Source organism: Misgurnus anguillicaudatus, unplaced genomic scaffold (assembly GCF_027580225.2).
Source record: "Misgurnus anguillicaudatus unplaced genomic scaffold, ASM2758022v2 HiC_scaffold_34, whole genome shotgun sequence".
NCBI classification, from domain to species: domain Eukaryota; kingdom Metazoa; phylum Chordata; class Actinopteri; order Cypriniformes; family Cobitidae; genus Misgurnus; species Misgurnus anguillicaudatus.
The window spans coordinates 3,575,055-3,595,526 of NW_027395284.1; the positions used below are offsets into that span (position 1 = coordinate 3,575,055).

A 20,472-nucleotide genomic window follows, 5' to 3' on the forward strand; every position below is an offset into this window, starting at 1 on the left:
ATATCAAAAAATATAATAAGCCTTATAACATTAAAAACATTAAACTGGACAGCAACCCACGTGTAGCGGCTCAGATAGCCTTCTTCAGGGTATGGGTATAACAAATTGGCATTGAAAACTTGTTCCTTCACAGTAATGCTTTTTAAGATTAGCTGTCAGGTACGGTTTCAAACAGAGATGGCGACAAAGAGGCAAAAGTTACGGATCGCAGCTTTGACCAAAGAGTCAATTTAAATACACACATACATGCCTGTTCATTCTTTAGTGACAAATATTTCTTCTTTACATTTTTTTAAGCTGGCCTCTTCATGGCATTTATCTCAAGATGGTATACAAAGGTGAAAAGGATCCTGGTTGCATACCCACTATTTTATAGCCTTTCGCCTCTAGAATCACAATGGTCCCAGCGTAGTTCGGCTTCCCACTGACATACAATGGTTTTGTGTGAGAAAATTGTCCTTGAGGGACGTGGCTTCAGTCAAAACCCTGTCGTTTACTTTTTCGGATGGTGCAGAGAAAAAGGCTCCCCAAGGATCTCTTTTTTCTGTCACCTCGCAAGATTATCTGTTGCTTACCAGAATCTTCTATCCACACTTATATTTCCAGTAATGCGCTGGGCATTGGCTTCAAACCTTCACATTTTCTGATTTGGAGGTCAAGCATTGTGCAAGTCTGCGGCGATTAAAGACTGCATTAATGTTCCATTGTGCGTCCATAACAAAAACGAAGTCTTAGAAAGTACAGCATATCATTCGACTTTGTGGCAAACAAGCTTTACTATTCATTGTTGTTGCCAACAGCTTTCCGGAGGAGAGATGATAAAACAGCCATTTGGCTCATGTAACAGCTTTCTTATAACACTGGCGGAAGATAAAGCTTACAATTGATGAGCTATTGAGATACCTGGCAGTGACTGTATAACGATAGACCTAAATGTTATCATTTCAATCTCTGAATGTCTGTAAGCAAGGAATAATCTTGTGAAGAAATCTGCAATACTATAGCCCTTAACCAGGCATCTAAAAATAATTGCAAGTTCTTTCTTAAGATAAACAAATGAGGTGATCCATTAGCCTGTTCACCCTACTTATGTAAATGTTAGTGAGTGATATTTATTAAGACATGAACTGTTTGTGCTCCAAACATGAACCATACCTTAAGACTCTGTAGTGATCTTCACATGGGGCACCAATTGTGTAGTATGACATACACAGACAAGATATTAAAGGTGGTGTGAGGTTTTGGTCACATTTACCTGGAGTGTATATGTATGCCCCCTTGTCAGCTGTTCACTACAAATCTGACTGTAGGGGGGACTGCATGCTTAGAGAAGAGATCCTAGCAACAGCCTTTAAATCTATCCAAAACACCCTATTGACTTAGCAATATGCTAAAAAAACATAAAACATCTCACCAACATCATAGAAACATGTTAAAAACGATAGATAACCTCAGATCACCTTAACAACTGAATAGCAAAATGCTAAAACCACAGAATACCTTATCAATCACATAGCAACATGCTAAAAACCACAGAGTACTAAAAAACCAAAGAAAATCGTAGCAACTGCATAGCAACATGCTAAAAACCACAGAACACCTTAGCGAACACACAACAACATACTACAAACCACAGAACACCATAACAACCGAATAGCAAGATGCTTAAACCACAGAACACCTTAGCAACAGCGTAGCAACATGTTTCAACCCACAGAACACCTTAGCAACCAGAAGACCTTAGCAACCTTAATAACTGCATAATGTGCTTCAAACCACAGAACACATTAGCAACCACATAGCAACATGCTAAAAACATTTAACACCTTAGCAACCGCATTCGCAAGATGCTAAAACCACAGAACACCTTAGCAACTGCCTAGCAAGATGCTAACACCACAGAACACCTTAGCAACCGCATAGCAACATGCTTAAAACCACAGAACACCGTAGCAACTGAATAGCAAAATGCTAAAACCACAAAACACCTTAGCAACTATTTAACACTTGCTAAAAACCAAAGAACACCATAGCAAAATCATAGCAAGATGCTAAAACCATAAAACACATAAACAGCCATGTAGCAACATGCTGAACATTTAGCAAACACATAACAACATGTTACAAACCCCAGAACACCTTAGCAACCATTTAGCAGCTTACTAAAAAAACCAAACAACACTGTAGCAACTGCATAGCAAGATTTTAAAATCATAAACACCTTAACCGTGTAGCAACATGCTAAAAACTACAGAACACCTTAGCAAATGCACAACAACATTCTACAAACCACAAAACACCTTAACAACTGCATAGCAACATGCTAAAAACCACAGAGCACCTTAGCAACTGAATCGCAAAATTCTAAAACCACAGAACACCTTAGCAACCACATAGCAAGATGTTACAAACCACAAAACACAACAACCGCATAGCAATATGCTAAAACCACAGAACACCTTAGCAACTGCATAGCAAGATGTTACAAACCACAGAGCACCTTAGCAACTGCATAGCAAGATGTTACAAACCACAGAGCACCTTAGCAACTGAATCGCAAGATTCTAAAACCACAGAACACCTTAGCAACCACAGAGCAAGATGTTACAAACCACAAAACACAATAACCGCATAGCAATATGCTAAAACCACAGAACACCTTAGCAACTGCATAGCAAGATGTTACAAACCACAGAGCACCTTAGCAACTGCATAGCAAGATGTTACAAACCACAGAGCACCTTAGCAACTGAACACAAAATTCTAAAACCACAGAACATCTTAGCAACCACAGAGCAAGATGTTACAAACCACAAAACACAACAACCGCATAGCAATATGCTAAAACCACAGAACACCTTAGCAACTGCATAGCAAGATGTTACAAACCACAGAGCACCTTAGCAACTGAATCGCAAAATTCTAAAACCACAGAACACCTTAGCAACCACATAGCAAGATGTTACAAACCACAAAACACAACAACCGCATAGCAAGATGCTAAAACCACAGAACACCTTAGCAACCACATAGCACGATGCTACAAACCACAGAGCACCTTAGCAACTGAATAGCAAAATGCTAAAACCACAGAACACCTTAGCAACCGCATAGCAAGATGTTACAAACCACAAAACACAACAACCGCATAGCAAGATGTTAAAACCACAGAACACCTTAGCAACCACATAGCAAGATGTTACAAACCACAAAACACAACAACCGCATAGCAAGATGCTAAAACCACAGAACACCTTAGCAACCGCATAGCAAGATGCTACAAACCACAAAGCACCTTAGCAACTGAATAGCAAAATGTTAAAACCACAGAACACCTTAGCAACTGAATCGCAAAATTCTAAAACCACAGAACACCTTAGCAAACACATAGCAAGATGTTACAAACCACAAAACACAACAACCGCATAGCAAGATGTTAAAACCACAGAACACCTTAGCAAGCACATAGCAAGATGTTACAAACCACAAAACACAACAACCGCATAGCAAGATGCTAAAACCACAGAACACCTTAGCAACCGCATAGCAAGATGCTACAAACCACAAAACACAACAACCGCATAGCAAGATGCTACAAACCACAAAGCACCTTAGCAACTGAATAGCAAAATGTTAAAACCACAGAACACCTTAGCAACTGCATAGCAAAATGCTAAAACCACAGAACACCTTAGCAAACACATAGCAAGATGTTACAAACCACAAAACACAACAACCGCATAGCAAGATGTTAAAACCACAGAACACCTTAGCAAGCACATAGCAAGATGTTACAAACCACAAAACACAACAACCGCATAGCAAGATGCTAAAACCACAGAACACCTTAGCAACCGCATAGCAAGATGCTACAAACCACAAAACACAACAACCGCATAGCAAGATGCTAAAACCACAGAACACCTTAGCAACCGCATAGCAAGATGCTACAAACCACAAAACACAACAACCGCATAGCAAGATGCTACAAACCACAAAGCACCTTAGCAACTGAATAGCAAAATGTTAAAACCACAGAACACCTTAGCAACTGCATAGCAAGATGTTACAAACCGCAGAGCACCTTAGCAACTGAATCGCAAAATTCTAAAACCACAGAACACCTTAGCAAACACATAGCAAGATGTTACAAACCACAAAACACAACAACCGCATAGCAAGATGTTAAAACCACAGAACACCTTAGCAACCGCATAGCAACATGTTAAAAACCACTTAACACTTTTCCAACTGAATAGCAAAATGCTAAAAACACAGAACACCTTAGCAGCCGCATAGCAACATGCTACAAACCACTTAACACCGGAACAACTGCATAGCAATATGCTAAAAACACAGAACACCTTAGCAGCCGCATAGCAACATGCTACAAACCACTTAACACCGGAACAACTGCATAGCAATATGCTAAAAACACAGAACCTTTTAGCAACGGCATAGTAATACTACTACTTTGCGGGCACGGACACATTTTTTTACAAACATTTTATTTTTCTAATTGGTGTTTTTTATTTTGTCTATTTAGGATGTTGTCCTGTTGGCCGGCTTTACCATCAAGAAGTCTCCATCTTTCTTAAGCGACAAGCTACATCCATGTCACCTGGAGATGGAAGGTGGAGATGCCAGTGTTTTTGTGAGTTTCAACTGCTTACATTTTAGAATCCTCACTATCCTCTTCTTAAACATAACTGTAAACTATATTTTTTGTAATAATTTATATCCATTTCTTTCCACCGGGATGTGTTTGATAGGTTTGTCCCGCTGCCGCCCCCTCCCGCGGTCGCCCTAGTGTCAGTTCTGAGGTGCAGTATGTGATACTTTCATCATGTAGCTATCAAGAGACAAATCCCTCCCACTTTCTCCAAATACTATATCTGCCGTTTATCCCTCAGAGATCAAGGAGATTCTTCATCTAAATTGGCTTTCGTCTGCTGCCTTTTGTCTGCTTGTCTCTCTCTCTGATTGGCTCTTCTTTCATTTGAGCATCCCTTCTTAATTTGCCATCCAGATCAAGTGCTTTAAAACTCAAAAGCCCCCAGACACGTTCATTACAGTTTAAATAAAGTCTTGAAAAGTGGCTTGTTTTACTCGCACGCTTTGGATTTTTCGACATTTTTGTCAAAAACATATTTTACACAAGTATGTAATAGATTGCTAGCACACAATATTTAATGCCCAGACAAGCACGTCTTAAATTGGGGTGTACATTATGAAAATGTGTTTTTTGCACCTGTGTTCCTTAAAGGTGCAGTGTGGGACTTTTAGAAGGATTTCTTGACAGAAATGCAATATTGTATACATAACTATATTATCAGTGGTGTATAAAGACCTTACAAAATAAACTGTATTGTTTTTATTACCTTAGAATGAGCCATTTTTATTTACATACACCGTGGGTTTCCTTACATGGAAGTTGATGTCATGCTTCTACAGTAGCCCTAAACAGACAAACTGCTCTACCGAGTGATAATGACGTGTTTGTCCTGTGGCAGCTACCGTAGCTTCTCTATGTGTTTCGAAAAGGAGATGTGAGCAGTCTCGCCGCCAGATACCGCTAAAAGTCCCACATTGCACCTTTTAATGCTCAAAATCAAGCCTGGCTTTGTGTTGATGTACTTACATAAAGAAATGACAATGTCGTTGCTGTGTTTTTGTAAAGCCCAAATACACGTATCCTCCTCTAAACATGTTGAAGCACAAGACATTGGTGAGTGTCTACGGTGTGGTGACCTTCTTCAAACTGCCTTACCGTACTAAAGGCTCAGGTGAGTGAATTCCTTTCATCCCAGCATGATCATAATAGACTTTCCTATTGTTAGGTGAGCCCCCCCTGTGAGTAGGGCCAGATGAAAGATGACTTTTTAAACCACTTTTCAGTGTCACCTTTGAAATAGCCATCAACAAAAGATTTCAGAATGGTTGAACTTTGCTTACGGTACGTCTCGAGGGAAACGTTTCAAAGGGCACGTTTGTACCTTGAAAAGTTTTTTGTCGCCCGGCTTTTTTGATAAAATAACATCGCAGACTAAACCAATACAAAAATGCGGGTTAATCATTTTAACATTGATACCATGAAGTTAACTAATATGCTTTCTCGAAAAGCTAATACAAACCAATTACCACCCAACCACTCTCTCACTGTGCACAGCTATGTTAGCTGTACAGTTATACTTTACTTAAGAAGTGCATTCAGTTCATTTGTCATGGCTTGGATCATGACACGTAGCGTTTGGTTGTCAATGTCTGTGAAAATCAGTGGGCTGGCTGATGCGTCAATATTTTGATAAGTGGAGAACAACAGTCCAATCACTTTAATATGGGAAGGGAATGATGCATAGTGTGCCAAAATGATGTCCGATTGATCTCCGATCAGTGCTCAGTGAGGCTGCTACTAATGCATGGGTATTTCAAAAATAATTTTTTGTCCAGATGGATGAAAATGATTAGTAAGTAATCTTTTTTTAAGCAATAATTCTTAATTTAAAACGTATGTATATAAATAAAAAGCTTTAACTTAAAAAAAAAGTTTTAAAAGCTATAATTTCTTGATTTCTTGAAGTCACTAGAGGATTCTTTGTGAGGTTCAATAATCACTACTTTTTAATAAAAATACATTTTAACCATTATATTGTAGTAACTTAAGCCTTTTCCAAATGTTTTTATAAAAGTGAAGGTCATAACCATCACACACAAGAAAATAATTGATGCACATGGTTGTTTGATAACACTAGAGATATCTAGTAAAAGTTAGATTTTTTCACGTACAATATACTTGTATTTTCTAATAGTACAATATATTTCGTAAGCCTTTTTTCTTTTTTGCCTGTACTAAAAATTAAAAGTTGGATCAACTTAAAAAATGAATTTGTAAAAATTAAGTTTTATAATTTAACCACACTCTTATGTTCAAATTTTAGCAACAATTTTAATGTTTAATTAGTTTAATATATGCTAAATAACTTCAAATTTGAAAAAAAGCATGATTTAGCATGATACTAGCATGATTTAGCATGAAGCTAGCATGATTTAGCACGAAGCTAGCATGATTTAGCATGATTTTACATGAAGCTATCATCATTTAGCATGAAGCTATGATTTAGCATAAAGCTAGCATGATTTAACATGAAGCTAACATAATTTAACATGAAGCTAACATAATTTAACAAAGTTAACATGATTTAGCATGAAGTTAGCATGAAGCTAGTATGATTTAGCATGAAGCTAACATGATTAAGCATATAGCTAGCATGATTTAGCATGAAGCTAACATAATTTAGCATAAAGTTAACATGATTTAGCATGAAGCTAACATGATTTAGCATGATTTTACATAAAGCTAGCATGATTTAGCATGAAGCTAGCATGATTTAGCATAAAGCTAGCATGATTTAGCATGAAGCTAACATAATTTAGCATAAAGTTAACATGATTTAGCATGAAGTTAACATGAAGCTAGTATGATTTAGCATGAAGCTAGCATGATTAAGCATAAAGCTAGCATGATTTAGCATGAAGCTAACTTAATTTAGCATAAAGTTAACATGATTTTGCATGAAGTTAGCATGAAGCTAACATGATTTAGTATGAAGCTAGCATGAAACTAGCATGAGTTAGCACTTTTTTTTATATATACATAAATTCTTTATTTAATAGATTAATTTCTATAAAGTTATTTTTGTAACAGATAAATTAAGTGTATATAAATGTAAATAAATAAAAGTAGTAATGAAAATAATATATAACATTTATTTTACTTGAGAACAGTTTTTCACATATTAATAGTAAAAATACGCATTAGATCAGTTTTAAAGGAACATTGTGTGTACTGTATGTACATGTATATACTTGGCAGACACTTTTATCCAAATTGACTAAAAGTAACTTCAAGTGAAAAAGTATCAAGGAAAAGTCAAAAAGTAGGTTTAAAGGTTTAAAATCCAATATTTTTTAGAGATGTCAAAGTAGCTAATAGGAGGGTTAAATCTTCCCACTTTAAGTGAAAAAAAAATGTTAAAAAAAAATCTAAACATCTAAAATTTTCAAATAAAATTTTTTACTTAAAGTGATAAAATTTAAGTTGAAAAAATAATAAAAAAATTAGTAAAAGTAATTCTTAAGTTGATCCAACTTTTACTTTTTACAATGTTTTTATATTTACTGCACACTATATACTAAAATTTACTGAAAATATACTAATATTCACTTTTTTTATCTCCCTTATTAAAAAGTGACCCATGTACAAGGTCTGCCAAAGGCAGTCAATATTTTGGTTATTAATAATAAAAAAGAGTGGATAACTTGCACTGTAATCAGTAATCTCCTTACTTGTCACTAGATTACTGCTCCATGCTAAAAATCACAGACCAGTCTGATGTAAAAGTGTCCTGCACCATCTTCACTAAAAACCTAGAGGATCACCCGGTCATCCTCAAAAACGGAGACATTATACGGCTCCACAGATTTAAGGTAAGAATATCCATCACACTGGAAAAAATTCCTTGTTGCACTTAAATGCACAAGTTTAATCAACTTGAATTTATAATTAATTTCAACTTCCTTGACTAGTGTGGAGTTGCTAAAATTATACAAAATTATACAAATAAAGTTGAATTATTTATATAAAGTCTTTATTTATATGAAGAAAAGTTGAAATTAATTGTAATTTCAAGTTGATTTAATTTAGTAATCTTTATCTCTTAATCTTCTGTAATTGTAACTGAATTAAATCTTATAAATATGCTTTGTTTATGATACCCTATGTATTTTTTTATTTATTATTTTTATATATTTTATTTTTTGTCTTTCTCTTTGTTTTCTTTTGTTTCCTTTCTTACAGTAATAACTTCCGTATTTTTGGTATACTTTGGATTTGTGTATTATGCAAAATTCTAAATAAAATATTATTTTTATTATTATTTCGGATAAGACCAACACACACAAAAAACTAAGTAATCTTTAAAACGCTTCAGCTGACCCCAGACAGTTTATTTTCTAAAGGGAATTGAGCTCTGCGACTTGATCTATTTTTTGTTAGCATCTGTACTGTACATATACAAAATCTTTCTTTAAGGCTTTTTATATTTCTTTTGTTTTATTTTTTTCAGTCAGAAATGTTCAATAACTCCATGACACTGGTGAACTCAAGTGGTTGGTCCGCTCTCACATTTGATGGGATTATCGACAGCCCCATGGTGCCTCGTTCCACCAGCAAATCATTTCACTTTGTAGACTCTGATAAACGCACAGTGCAGGAGCTTCGCCAATGGGCAACAAAACGGTTACTGGTGTCCGGTAATCCTACTCTTCCTCTGTCCGCGGTGAAGCCCTCGATGTTCTTCGATCTTACCTGCCAGTTGCTGGCAAAGGCCGTCATGGATAGCCACTGCATCCTGCTGAAGGTGCTTTCAAAGTTAAACTACTTTGGGGTTGAAGGCTTGTTTCTAGCTAATTTCTGGATTGACATATGTTTCAAAATCACTTTGTGAAATGTATGATTTTCCACTGTTTTTAGGTGTGGGACGGGACCAAGTGTGATTATCCACTGTTGAAAGTTGCTGTCCCACCTGACGCAATAGAGGGAGAATCCACTGGCGCCAAAGACCGGATGAACCTGATAGCCAATGTTCTGGTCTACGACAATCACTTTGAGGTCGCTCAAAGCCTAAAGGTAAGTTTGCTGTTTACCATGCAGAGGTTTTAACATTTACATTTTTACATCGTTTATGCATTTGGCAGACACTTTTTTCCAAAATACGCCTGTTTCCTTGCGAATCGAACCCATCACATTTGCACTGCTAATGCAATGTTCAAGCAATTGAGCTATAGGAACACACACAAAAGATTATGAATGCTATCCAATGATCTTGCAAGAAAACCTTTCGTACAATTTCTAAGAGAATCAACGTCATCTACGATCATTATTGTGAACATTTTTAGTGAAAGTTTTAACTGTTGCTACTTGTAAGCGCTATAGGAGCATATAAGACCTACGCATCCACCCCAGCACCTTTAATGATGAATAAGGTGCGAGGCAATATTCACATGGGCACATCTTGTCCCAGCTCATTTGTGAGATGCTCTCTTCCCTTCAGTTTTCTGATTTTGTTTGTTTTTTGCACTTGAAAACCTCCTCTGCCTGTTTTTCCACCCGATAAAAACCAGCAAACACGTCTTCTCCAAAAGAAGGTCTTTTGAAATATATAATCTACAGCAACATTTCTGTCTTTCCCTGCCAAACTCCTTTCTATGAATATTTGAACAGGAGCAGAGCTTTCATGTCATTTTTTTTTGAGTGTCTGTACTTTTTGAAATCCCACATTGTTTCTTTTATGTTTTGTTAATGTATGGTAGACTTACTGTATAGCATGCTTCTTGAAAATCTTGAATATACAATGAAAAGGGTAATGAATCATTTATATTGCTGTACAACTACAGATTGCACAGGGTTTTTTGGGGGGAGGGGGGCTTCTTAATTTCATGAGGTGATCTTGCAAAAGATAGTCTTGGTCTGGCTTTACATACAGTGGTTCTATTGAATAAGACTGATCAATGTGGGTGGAGTCAACTAGTCAACAAGTTGCTAGCTAAATTTTATAGCATAAACATCCCTGTCAATCACTTAACGGTGCATTGTGTAATTTCTAAAAGGATCTATTGACAGAAATGCAATATAATATACATGCAGTGGGGAAAATAAGTATTTGACACATCAGCATTTTTCTCAGTAAGGGGATTTCTAAGTGGGCTATTGACACAAAATTTCCACCAGATGTAGCCATCATATTGAATACATACAAAGAAATCGGAACATTTACGTATACAAGTTGAGTCATAATAAATAAAGTAAAATGACCATAGATATGTATAATAAAGTCTAGATGTGTTACGGAGAAGTCTCTAACGTCATCACTGGCGGCCATCTTGACTCAGTCAGCTCACTCACTCGTAGCATTGTTTTAATAATGCATGAACTTTTAAATGACCATAACTTGCTCAATTTTCTACCGATTTTCAAACGTTATTAACGTGGCTATCATTCTGGATGCTTTAACATGTTTCATGAAATAATTTTTTAGGGCTGGGACAACGCGTCGACGTAATCTAGTAGCAACGCGAGTGGCTTCAGTCCACGCCGGTTTCACACAGCGAGGGTGAGCAGTGCCTGCGGCCGCGCGGCGCGTGTTTTTTTTTCAGCGCCCATGTTAACAAGCATGCACCCCGCCGCACGAGCAGCGCGAGCTCGCGGCTCTGTAGCAACAGTGCTGCAATCGTTTTTGCGTCGGTTCTGCTGCGCTGCTCACGCTCAATTAAAGTGAAAGTGCTTTGTTTATGGTTTAAATGCTCGTGGATTTACGTGAAAGTGTCATTTTACCATCAAATTATGAATGTGATGGCAAGTGTGTTTTAAACAGTCATTTGAGCAATTTAACAGAAAGCAATGAAATATGTCACTGTTGCCAGAAGACTGCGCTTTCATTCACTCTCTGTCCAGCAGTAAACGAGTCCTAATCTATCTTAACAAACTTAAGAGAAAGAGATGTAATAATATATGTGCTTCTTAAGTCTATAATTAGGGTTTCGAGCACGAAGTGCTGAAAACCTATTGTATTTGTCTGTTTTATTATTATTATTAGGGTTTCGAGCACGAAGTGCTGAAAACCTATTGTATTTGTCTGTTTTATTATTAGGGTTTCGAGCACGAAGTGCTGAAAACCTATTGTATTTGTCTGTTTTATTATTATTATTATTATTATTATTAGGGGTCAAGCCCCGAAGGGGCGAAGACCCCTATTGTATTTGTTAGTTTTCTTTTTAGGGGTCAAGCCCCGAAGGGGCGAAGACCCCTATTGTATTTGTTAGTTTTCCTATTATAATAATTATTATTCTGGTTCTTCTTCCGCCATTGCGGTCTATGGCAGCCCATAGAACCGTACATAGGAAAGTTATGAAATTTGGCACACTGATAGAGGACAGTCCAATGTGTCCCCACAGCAAATTTGGAGTCTCTATCTCTAACCCGCTAGCGCCACCAACAGTCCAAAGTTGCACTTATGTTTTTGGTTATAACTTCTGATCCGTGAGTCCCAGAAACAAAATTCTTGGTTCCTCTGATTCCTTGGCTCAAGACAATTCGATTGGACCCTATGACGTCATTTTCCGATATTAAATTTTTCCGCCATTTTGAATTGTTTAAAAAACCTACTTTTTCGAACTCGTCCTAGAGCTTTTGTCCGATTTCCACGAAAATTGGTATGTATCATCTTGAGACATTCATGGCAAAAAGTTATCAAAAGAATTTTGATACAGCAATCCGTTGTCATATACCGCCTTAACGAATTTTACGTAGAGCTAAAAAAAACGGATTTTAGGCTGTATCTTCGTCAAACTTTGGCCTATTGACACGACACTTGGTACTTGTGATGCCAGTCAGGAACTGAGGGTGCATGCACAGTTTCGTCGCAGCGCCACCTAGTGGCCAGAGAAATGTTTTATACACCTATAACTTTGGCTCAGATTGACGTATTTTCACGGGACTTGTTGCTTTGGAGTTCTGAATGGTTGTCGAGTCCAACGATACCAAACATGCCAGAATCCGCCTTACGGTTAACCCTGCGCAGCAAAATAGCGCTTAAGAAACACGCGTGAATATCTCCGCGAACTTTTTTCCGATCGACTCGAAAACACCATAGGAAGAAACTAACCTTACCTGCTGAACAAAAAGTTCTATTGGCGTTATATTAAAATTTTTATCAGAAATGGCCGAAAATTGCAAAAAACGAAAAATTACCTTCAAAATTTGTGTTTATTACACATAAATGGTTGTAACTTCGTAACGAAAATATATTTTTTCACCAGATTTGATACACTGATGCATGAGCATATTCTGAGGCTACACAAAAACAATTTTATGCTTGCACCACTAGATGGCCTTATAATTGAACAAAACCTTTGATAACAAGCCATCCCTATGGTCTTACAACTGTTTCTTCACTAAACTAAAGTGTATAGACATAAAACTAGCTAGATGTAACACAATCATGACCTGATGTTGCATGCACAATTTTGTCATTGCGCCACCTAGTGGTTTTGAGATAGAAATATGGTATTTTTGCTTAAAACTACTGCAATAACATATCTAAAACCATGAGTCATCATGGATTATTCCTTTCATGGCTTTGACTATGATCACTGGTGGTTGCCAATTCACTCCCTAGCAACCATTGAGAATACCTTATTAACCGTTTTTGCAAAAGCTATATCTCTGCATCAGAACATGGTAGAGACACGGGGATGGTCTCTTTTGACCAATTAAACGTGTTATAACATGATGTGACCCATGTTTTGCCACTGCAAACACCACTCACATGTCCTTCAGTGCTCTAATGTTCCACGATTGTCAATAACAGAAGGACGAATGCAGTAGACAAGAACTTTGATTATTTTTGTTGATAACTTATTTGTTTTTTCATCTAAAATTATTAGGTTTACCTAGGTTCTTCAATCTGCTTATCCAATCTCAATTTTACATCCTTTTTTGCCCTTTTCGGCTTGACCCCGGCATTGCTGCTTGCAGCTATATTTAGGGGTCAAGCCCCGAAGGGGCGAAGACCCCTATTGTATTTGTTAGTTTTCTTTTTACAATTATTATTAGTTATTCTTCTTCCGCCATTGCGGTCTATGGCAGCCCATAGAACCGTACGTAGGAAAGTTATGAAATTTGGCACACTGATAAAGGACACTCCAGTGTGTCCCCACAGCAAATTTGGAGTCTCGATGTCTAACCCGCTAGCGCCACCAACAGTCCAAAGTTGCACTTATGTTTTTGCTTATAACTTCTGGTCCGTATGTCCTAGAAACAGAATTTTTGTTTCCTCTGATTCCTTGGCTCAAGACGATTCGAAAGGACCCTATGACGTCATTTTCCGTCATGAAAATTTTTCCACTATTTTGAATTATTCGTAAAACCTACTTTTTCGAACTTGTCCTAGAGCTTTTGTCCGATTGCCACGAAAATCGGCACGTAGCATCTAGAGACACTCATGGCAAAAAGTTATCAAAAGAATTTCAATACACCAATCCGTTGTCGTATACCGCCTTAACAAATTTTACATAGAGTGCAAAAAAACTGATTTTAGGCTGTATCTTCGTCAAACTTAGGCCTATTGACATGACACTTGGTACTTGTGATGCCAGTCAGGAACTGAGGGTGCATGCACAGTTTCGTTGCAGCGCCACCTAGTGATCAGATTAATGTATTACACGCCTATAACTTTGGCTGCTGTCAATGTATTGTCACGGGACTTGTTTCCTTGGAGTTTTGAATAGTTGCCGAGTCCAACGATACCAAACTTGCCAGAATTCGCCTTACGGTTAACCCTGCGCAGCAAAATAGCACTTAAAAAACACGCGCGAATATCTCCGCGAGCGTAATTCTGATCGACTCAAAAACACCATAGGAAGAAACTAACCTTACCTTCTGAACAAAAAGTTCTATTGGCGTAATATTAAAATTTTCATCAGAAATGGCTGAAAAATGCAAAAAACGAAAAATTACCTTTAAATTTTGTATTTTTTACACATAAATGGTTATAACTTCGCAACGAAAAGAGATTTTTTCACCAGATTTGATACGCTGATGTACGACCACAGTCTGAGGCTACACAAAAAAAATTGCTTGCTTGCACCACTAGTTGGCGTTATAATTGAACAAAACCTGTGATATCAAGCCAGCCCTATGGTCATACAACTGTTTCTTCACTAAACTAAAGTGTATAGACATAAAACTAGCTCAATGTAACGTAATCATGACCTGAAGTTGCATGCACAATTTTGTCACAGCGCCACCTAGTGGTTTTGAGATAGAAAATGGTAATTTTTGCCTAAAACTACTGCAACAAACACATCTAAAACCATAAATCATCATGGATTATTCATTTCATGGCTTTGACTATAATCACTGGTGGATGTCAATTTACTGTCTAGCAACCAATGAGAATACCTTATCAACTGTTTTTGCAACAGCTTTTTCTCTGCATCAGAACAGCGTAGAGACATGGGGATGGTCTCTTTTGACTCATTTAACTTGCTGTAACATGTTGTGACCCATGTTTTGCCACTGCAAACATCACATACATGTCTTTCAGTGCTCTAATGTTCCATGATTGTCAATAACAGAAGGACGATTGCAGTAGACAAGAATATAGATTATTTTTGTTGATTACTTTTGCGTTTTTTTCATCTGAAATCATAAGGTTTCCCTAGGTTCTTTAGTCTGCTTATCCAAACGCAACTTTACATCCTTCTGTGCCCTTTTCGGCTTGACCCCGGCATTGCTGCTTGCAGCTATATTTAGGGGTCAAGCCCCGAAGGGGCGTAGAACCCTATTGTATTTGTTAGTTTTCTTATTATTAGGGGTCAAGCCCCGAAGGGGCGTAGAACCCTATTGTTATTGTTAGTTTTCTTATTATTATTATTATTCATCTTCTTGTTCTTCCGCCATTGAAGTCAATGGCAGCCCATAGAACCGTACGTAGGAAAGTTATGAAATTTGGCACACATGTAGAGGACAGTCTCAGAAGTTACTATAGCAACATTGGTGTGTCTGACTCAAACCCTCTAGCGCCACCAACAGTCCAAAAATCCACTTATGTTCATGCTCATAACTTCTGACCCGTGAGACCTAGAAACTAAATTCTTGTTTCCTCTGAATCCTTGGCTCATGATGATTCAAATGCACACATTGATGTCATTTGTGTCATGCACATCTTTCCGCCATTTTGAATTTTCCGTAAAACCTACTTTTTCGAACTCCTCCTAGACCGTTTGTCTGATTTGCATGTCCTTTGGTATGTAGCATCTAGAGACACCCCTGACAAAAAGTTATCAAAAGCTTTTTGATAGACCAATGCGTTCTCATATAAATTGACAACATATATGGCGGCGAGCACGCCAAAACGGACGTGAGGCCTTATCTTCGCAAAACTTTATTGTATCGACACGAAACTTGATATATGTCATAACAGTCATGACCTGAGGGTGCCTGCAACGTTTCGTCACAGCGCCACCTAGTGGTCACGAGATTCGAAAAATGCCTATTTTCGCTTATAACTACTTCAAACTTGAGTCTAAAATCATGAAGGTGGTCTTGTTAGATTCCTTGAGGCATGCCGAGTCAAACGATACCAAACCGTTTTCGGTCGGCCATTTTGGGTGTCGGCCATTTTGAATTTTCTCATTAAGTTCAGTATTTCACAAACCGAATGGCGTATCGCTACGAAATTTGGCATGGTTCATCGGTGACATGTTCTGAGCGCACCTATAAATCTTTAGGACGGCGCCACCTAGTGGTCAGGATATGTAAATAAATTGTTTAAAATCTTTATATCATTTGATTAAATTGCCACTATGACATAAGACTACACTCTATTGATTCCTTGGCTCATGCTGAGTCTGACGGTATCAAATATGTCTGAGTCAAACCTACTTCCTGTCGGCCATTTTGAATTATATTGAACACCTACTTTTTCGAACTCCTCCTAGAGCGCTCGTGTGATTGGCTTGATTTTTGGTATGCATCATCTAGAGACACTCTAGACAAAAAGTTATCAAAAGATTTTTGGTAGACCTATCCGTTGTCGTATAACGCATCAAAGAATGCGAGGGCGAGCACGCCAAAATGTGTTTGAGCCTGTATCTTCGCAAAACTTTTGCGTATTAATATGAGACTTGGTATATGTCATAACAGTGATGACCTGAGGGTGCATGCACCATTTCGTCACACTGCCCCCTACTGGTCACGAGATATAAAAATGTCTATTTTTGCTTATGACTACTGCAAATTTGAATGTAAAATTATGAGACTGGTCTTGTTAGATTTCGTGAGGCATGGCGAGTCAAACGATACCAAATGGTTTTTGGTCGGCCATTTTGTGTGTCGGCCATTTTGAATTTTTCTTTAAGTTCAAGTATTTCAGAAACGCAACTGTGTATTGTTATGAAACTTGGTATGGTTCATTACCTACATGTTCTGGGAGGACTTGTAAACTTTTCGGTGCCCCCTAGTGGTCAAGAGATTTGAAGCTATATCTCTGCATCTCTTTATCATATTTACACCAAATTTGGTGGGAGTCATCACAATCAAGACCTGAGTCACAATTTATTTTTTGGTCAGTGCCCCCTAGTGGTCAAGTCATTTAAGGCTATATCTCTGCATCTCTTTATTGTATTTACACCAAATTTGGTGGGTGTCATCACAATCAAGACCTGAGTCACAATTTATTGTTTGGTTAGTGCCCCCTAGTGGTCAAGTCATTTAAGGCTATATCTCTGCATCTCTTTATTGTATTTACACCAAATTTGGTGGGTGTCATCACAATCAAGACCTGAGTCACAATTTATTGTTTGGTTAGTGCCCCCTAGTGGTCAAGTCATTTAAGGCTATATCTCTGTATTGCTTTATCGTATTTACACTAAATTTGGTATGTGTCATCACAGTCATGACCTGAGGCACCATCTATTGTTTCTGCACCGCGCCACCTAGTGGTCTCAAGATACAAAAAATTGCTCTTTTTTCATAAAACTAATGCAAACTTAGATCTTAAATCATGACAGTCATCACGTATGAATCATTTTTTGCCATGTTTGGCTTGACCCCGGTATCGCTGCTTGCAGCTATATTTATTATTAGTTATTCTTCTTCTTCTTCTTCCGCCATTGCGGTCTATGGCAGCCCATAGAACCGTACGTAGGAAAGTTATGAAATTTGGCACACTGATAGAGGACAGTCCAATGTGTCCCCACAGCAAATTTGGAGTCTCTATGTCTAACCCGCTAGCGCCACCAACAGTCCAAAGTTGCACTTATGTTTTTGCTTATAACTTCTGATCCGTAAGCCCTAGAAACAAAATTATTGCTTTCTCTTATTCATTGGCTCAAGACGATTCGATTGGACCCTATGGCGTCTTTTTTCGACATGAAAATTTTCCGCCATTTTGAATTATTCGTAAAACCTACTTTTTCGAACTCGTCCTAGAGCTTTTGTCCAATTGCCACGGAAATTGGTATGTATCATCTTGAGACACTTAAGGCAAAAAGTTATCAAAAGAATTTCGATACACCAATCCGTTGTCGTATACCGCCTTAACGAATTTTACGTAGAGCGCAAAAAAACAGATTTTAGGCTGTATCTTCGTCAAACTTAGGCCTATTGACACGACACTTGGTACTTGAGATGCCAGTCAGGAACCGAGGGTGCATGCATAGTTTCGTTGCAGCGCCACCTAGTGGCCAGAGAAATGTTTTATACACCTATAACTTTGGCTCCGATTGACGTATTTTCATGGGACTTGCTTCTTTGGAGTTCTGAATAGTTGCCGAGTCAAACGATACCAAACATGCCAGAATTCGCCTTACGATTAACCCTGCGCAGCAAAATAGCGCTTAAAAAACACGCGTGAATATCTCCGCGAACGTTTTTCCGATCGACTCGAAAACACCATAGGAAGAAACTAACCTTACCTTCTGAACAAAAAGTTCTATTGGTGTTATATTAAAATTTTCATCAGAAATGGCCGAAAATTGCAAAAAACGAAAAATTACCTTCAAATTTTGTGTTTTTTACACATAAATGGTTGTAACTTCGTAACGAAAAGAGATTTTTTCACCAGATTTGATACGCTGATGCATGAGCACATTCTGAGATCACACAAAAAAAATTATATGCTTGCACCACTAGATGGCCTTATAATTGAACAAAATCTTTGATATCAAGTCAGTCCTATGGTCATACAACTGTTTCTTCACTAAACTAAAGTGTATAGTCATAAAAGTAGCTAGATGTAACACAATCTTGACCTGATGTTGCATGCACAATTTTGTCATTGCGCCACCTAATGGTTCTGAGAAATATGGCATTTTTGCCTAAAACTACTGCAACAACACATCTAAAACCATGAGTCATCATGGATTATTCCTTTCATGGCTTTGACTATTACCACTGGTGGTTGCCAATTCACTCCCTAGCAACCATTGAGAATACCTTATTAACCGTTTTTGCAAAAGCTATATCTCTGCATCAGAACATCGTAGAGACACGGCGATGGTCTCTTTTGACTAATTAAACTTGTTATAACATAATGTGACCCATGTTTTGCCACTGCAAACACCACTCACATGTCCTTCAGTGCTTAATGTTCCATTATTGTCAATAACAGAAGGACGATTGCAGTAGACAAGAACTTAGATTATTTTTGTTGATAACTTTTTTGTTTTTTCATCTAAAATAATTAGGTTTACCTAGGTTCTTCAATCTGCTTATCCAATCTCAATTTTAAATCCTTTTGTGCCCTTTTCGGCTTGACCCCGGCATTGCTGCTTGCAGCTATATTTAGGGGTCAAGCCCCGAAGGGGCGTAGAACCCTATTGTTATTGTTAGTTTTCTTATTATTATTATTAAGTTTCCTCTTCCGCCATTGAAGTCAATGGCAGCCCATAGAACCGTACGTAGGAAAGTTATGAAATTTGGCACACATGTAGAGGACAGTCTCAGAAGTTACTATAGCAACATTGGTGTGTCTGACTCAAACCCTCTAGCGCCACCAACAGTCCAAAAATCCACTTATGTTCATGCTCATAACTTCTGACCCGTGAGTCCTAGAAACTAAATTCTTGTTTCCTCTGAATCCTTGGCTCATGTTGATTCAATTGCACACATTGATGTCATTTGTGTCATGCACATCTTTCCGCCATTTTGAATTTTCCGTAAAACCTACTTTTTCGAACTCCTCCTAGAGCGTTTGTCCGATTTGCATGTCCTTTGGTATCTAGCATCTAGAGATACCCCAGAGAAAAAGTTATCAAAAGCTTTTTGATAGACCAATGCGTTCTCGTATACCGTGACAACATATACGGCGGCGTCCACGCCAAAACGGACGTGAGGCCATATCTTCGCAACACTTTGGTGTATCGACACGAAACTTGGTATATGTCATTACAGTCTTGACCTGAGGGTGCCTGCAACGTTTCGTCACAGCGCCACCTAGTGGTCACGAGATTCGAAAAATGCCTATTTTCGCTTATAACTACTTCAAACTTGAGTCTAAAATCATGAAGGTGGTCTTGTTAGATTCCTTGAGGCATGCCGAGTCAAACGATACCAAACGGTTTTCGGTCGGCCATTTTGGGTGTCGGCCATTTTGAATTTTCTTATTAAGTTCAGTATTTCACAAACAGAATGGCGTATCGCTACGAAATTTGGCATGGTTCATCAGTGACATGTTCTGAGCGCACCTATAAATCTTTAGGACGGCGCCACCTAGTGGTCAGGATATGTAAAGAAATTGTTTAAAATCTTTATATCATCTGATTAGATTGCCACACAGACATGAGACTTCACTCTATTGATTCCTTGGCTCGTGCTGAGTCCGACTGTACCAAATATGTCCGAGTCAAACC

General features: G+C 37.9%; 1 protein-coding gene across 1 annotated transcript in view; it reads left to right on the top strand.

Moving 5' to 3' along the window:
* Positions 1–4,551: 4,551 nt before the first annotated feature.
* LOC141363336 (protection of telomeres protein 1-like) overlaps positions 4,552–20,472 on the top strand; it is a 50,514-nt gene continuing 34,593 nt past the window's right edge. Inside the window, exons 1-6 of the mRNA XM_073865974.1 lie at positions 4,552–4,654; positions 4,773–4,823; positions 5,681–5,786; positions 8,357–8,487; positions 9,126–9,419; positions 9,533–9,688. Of these exons, the coding sequence (XP_073722075.1) occupies positions 4,628–4,654; positions 4,773–4,823; positions 5,681–5,786; positions 8,357–8,487; positions 9,126–9,419; positions 9,533–9,688 (765 nt within the window). The 5' untranslated portion in view covers positions 4,552–4,627. The remainder of the gene's footprint in view (positions 4,655–4,772; positions 4,824–5,680; positions 5,787–8,356; positions 8,488–9,125; positions 9,420–9,532; positions 9,689–20,472) is intronic.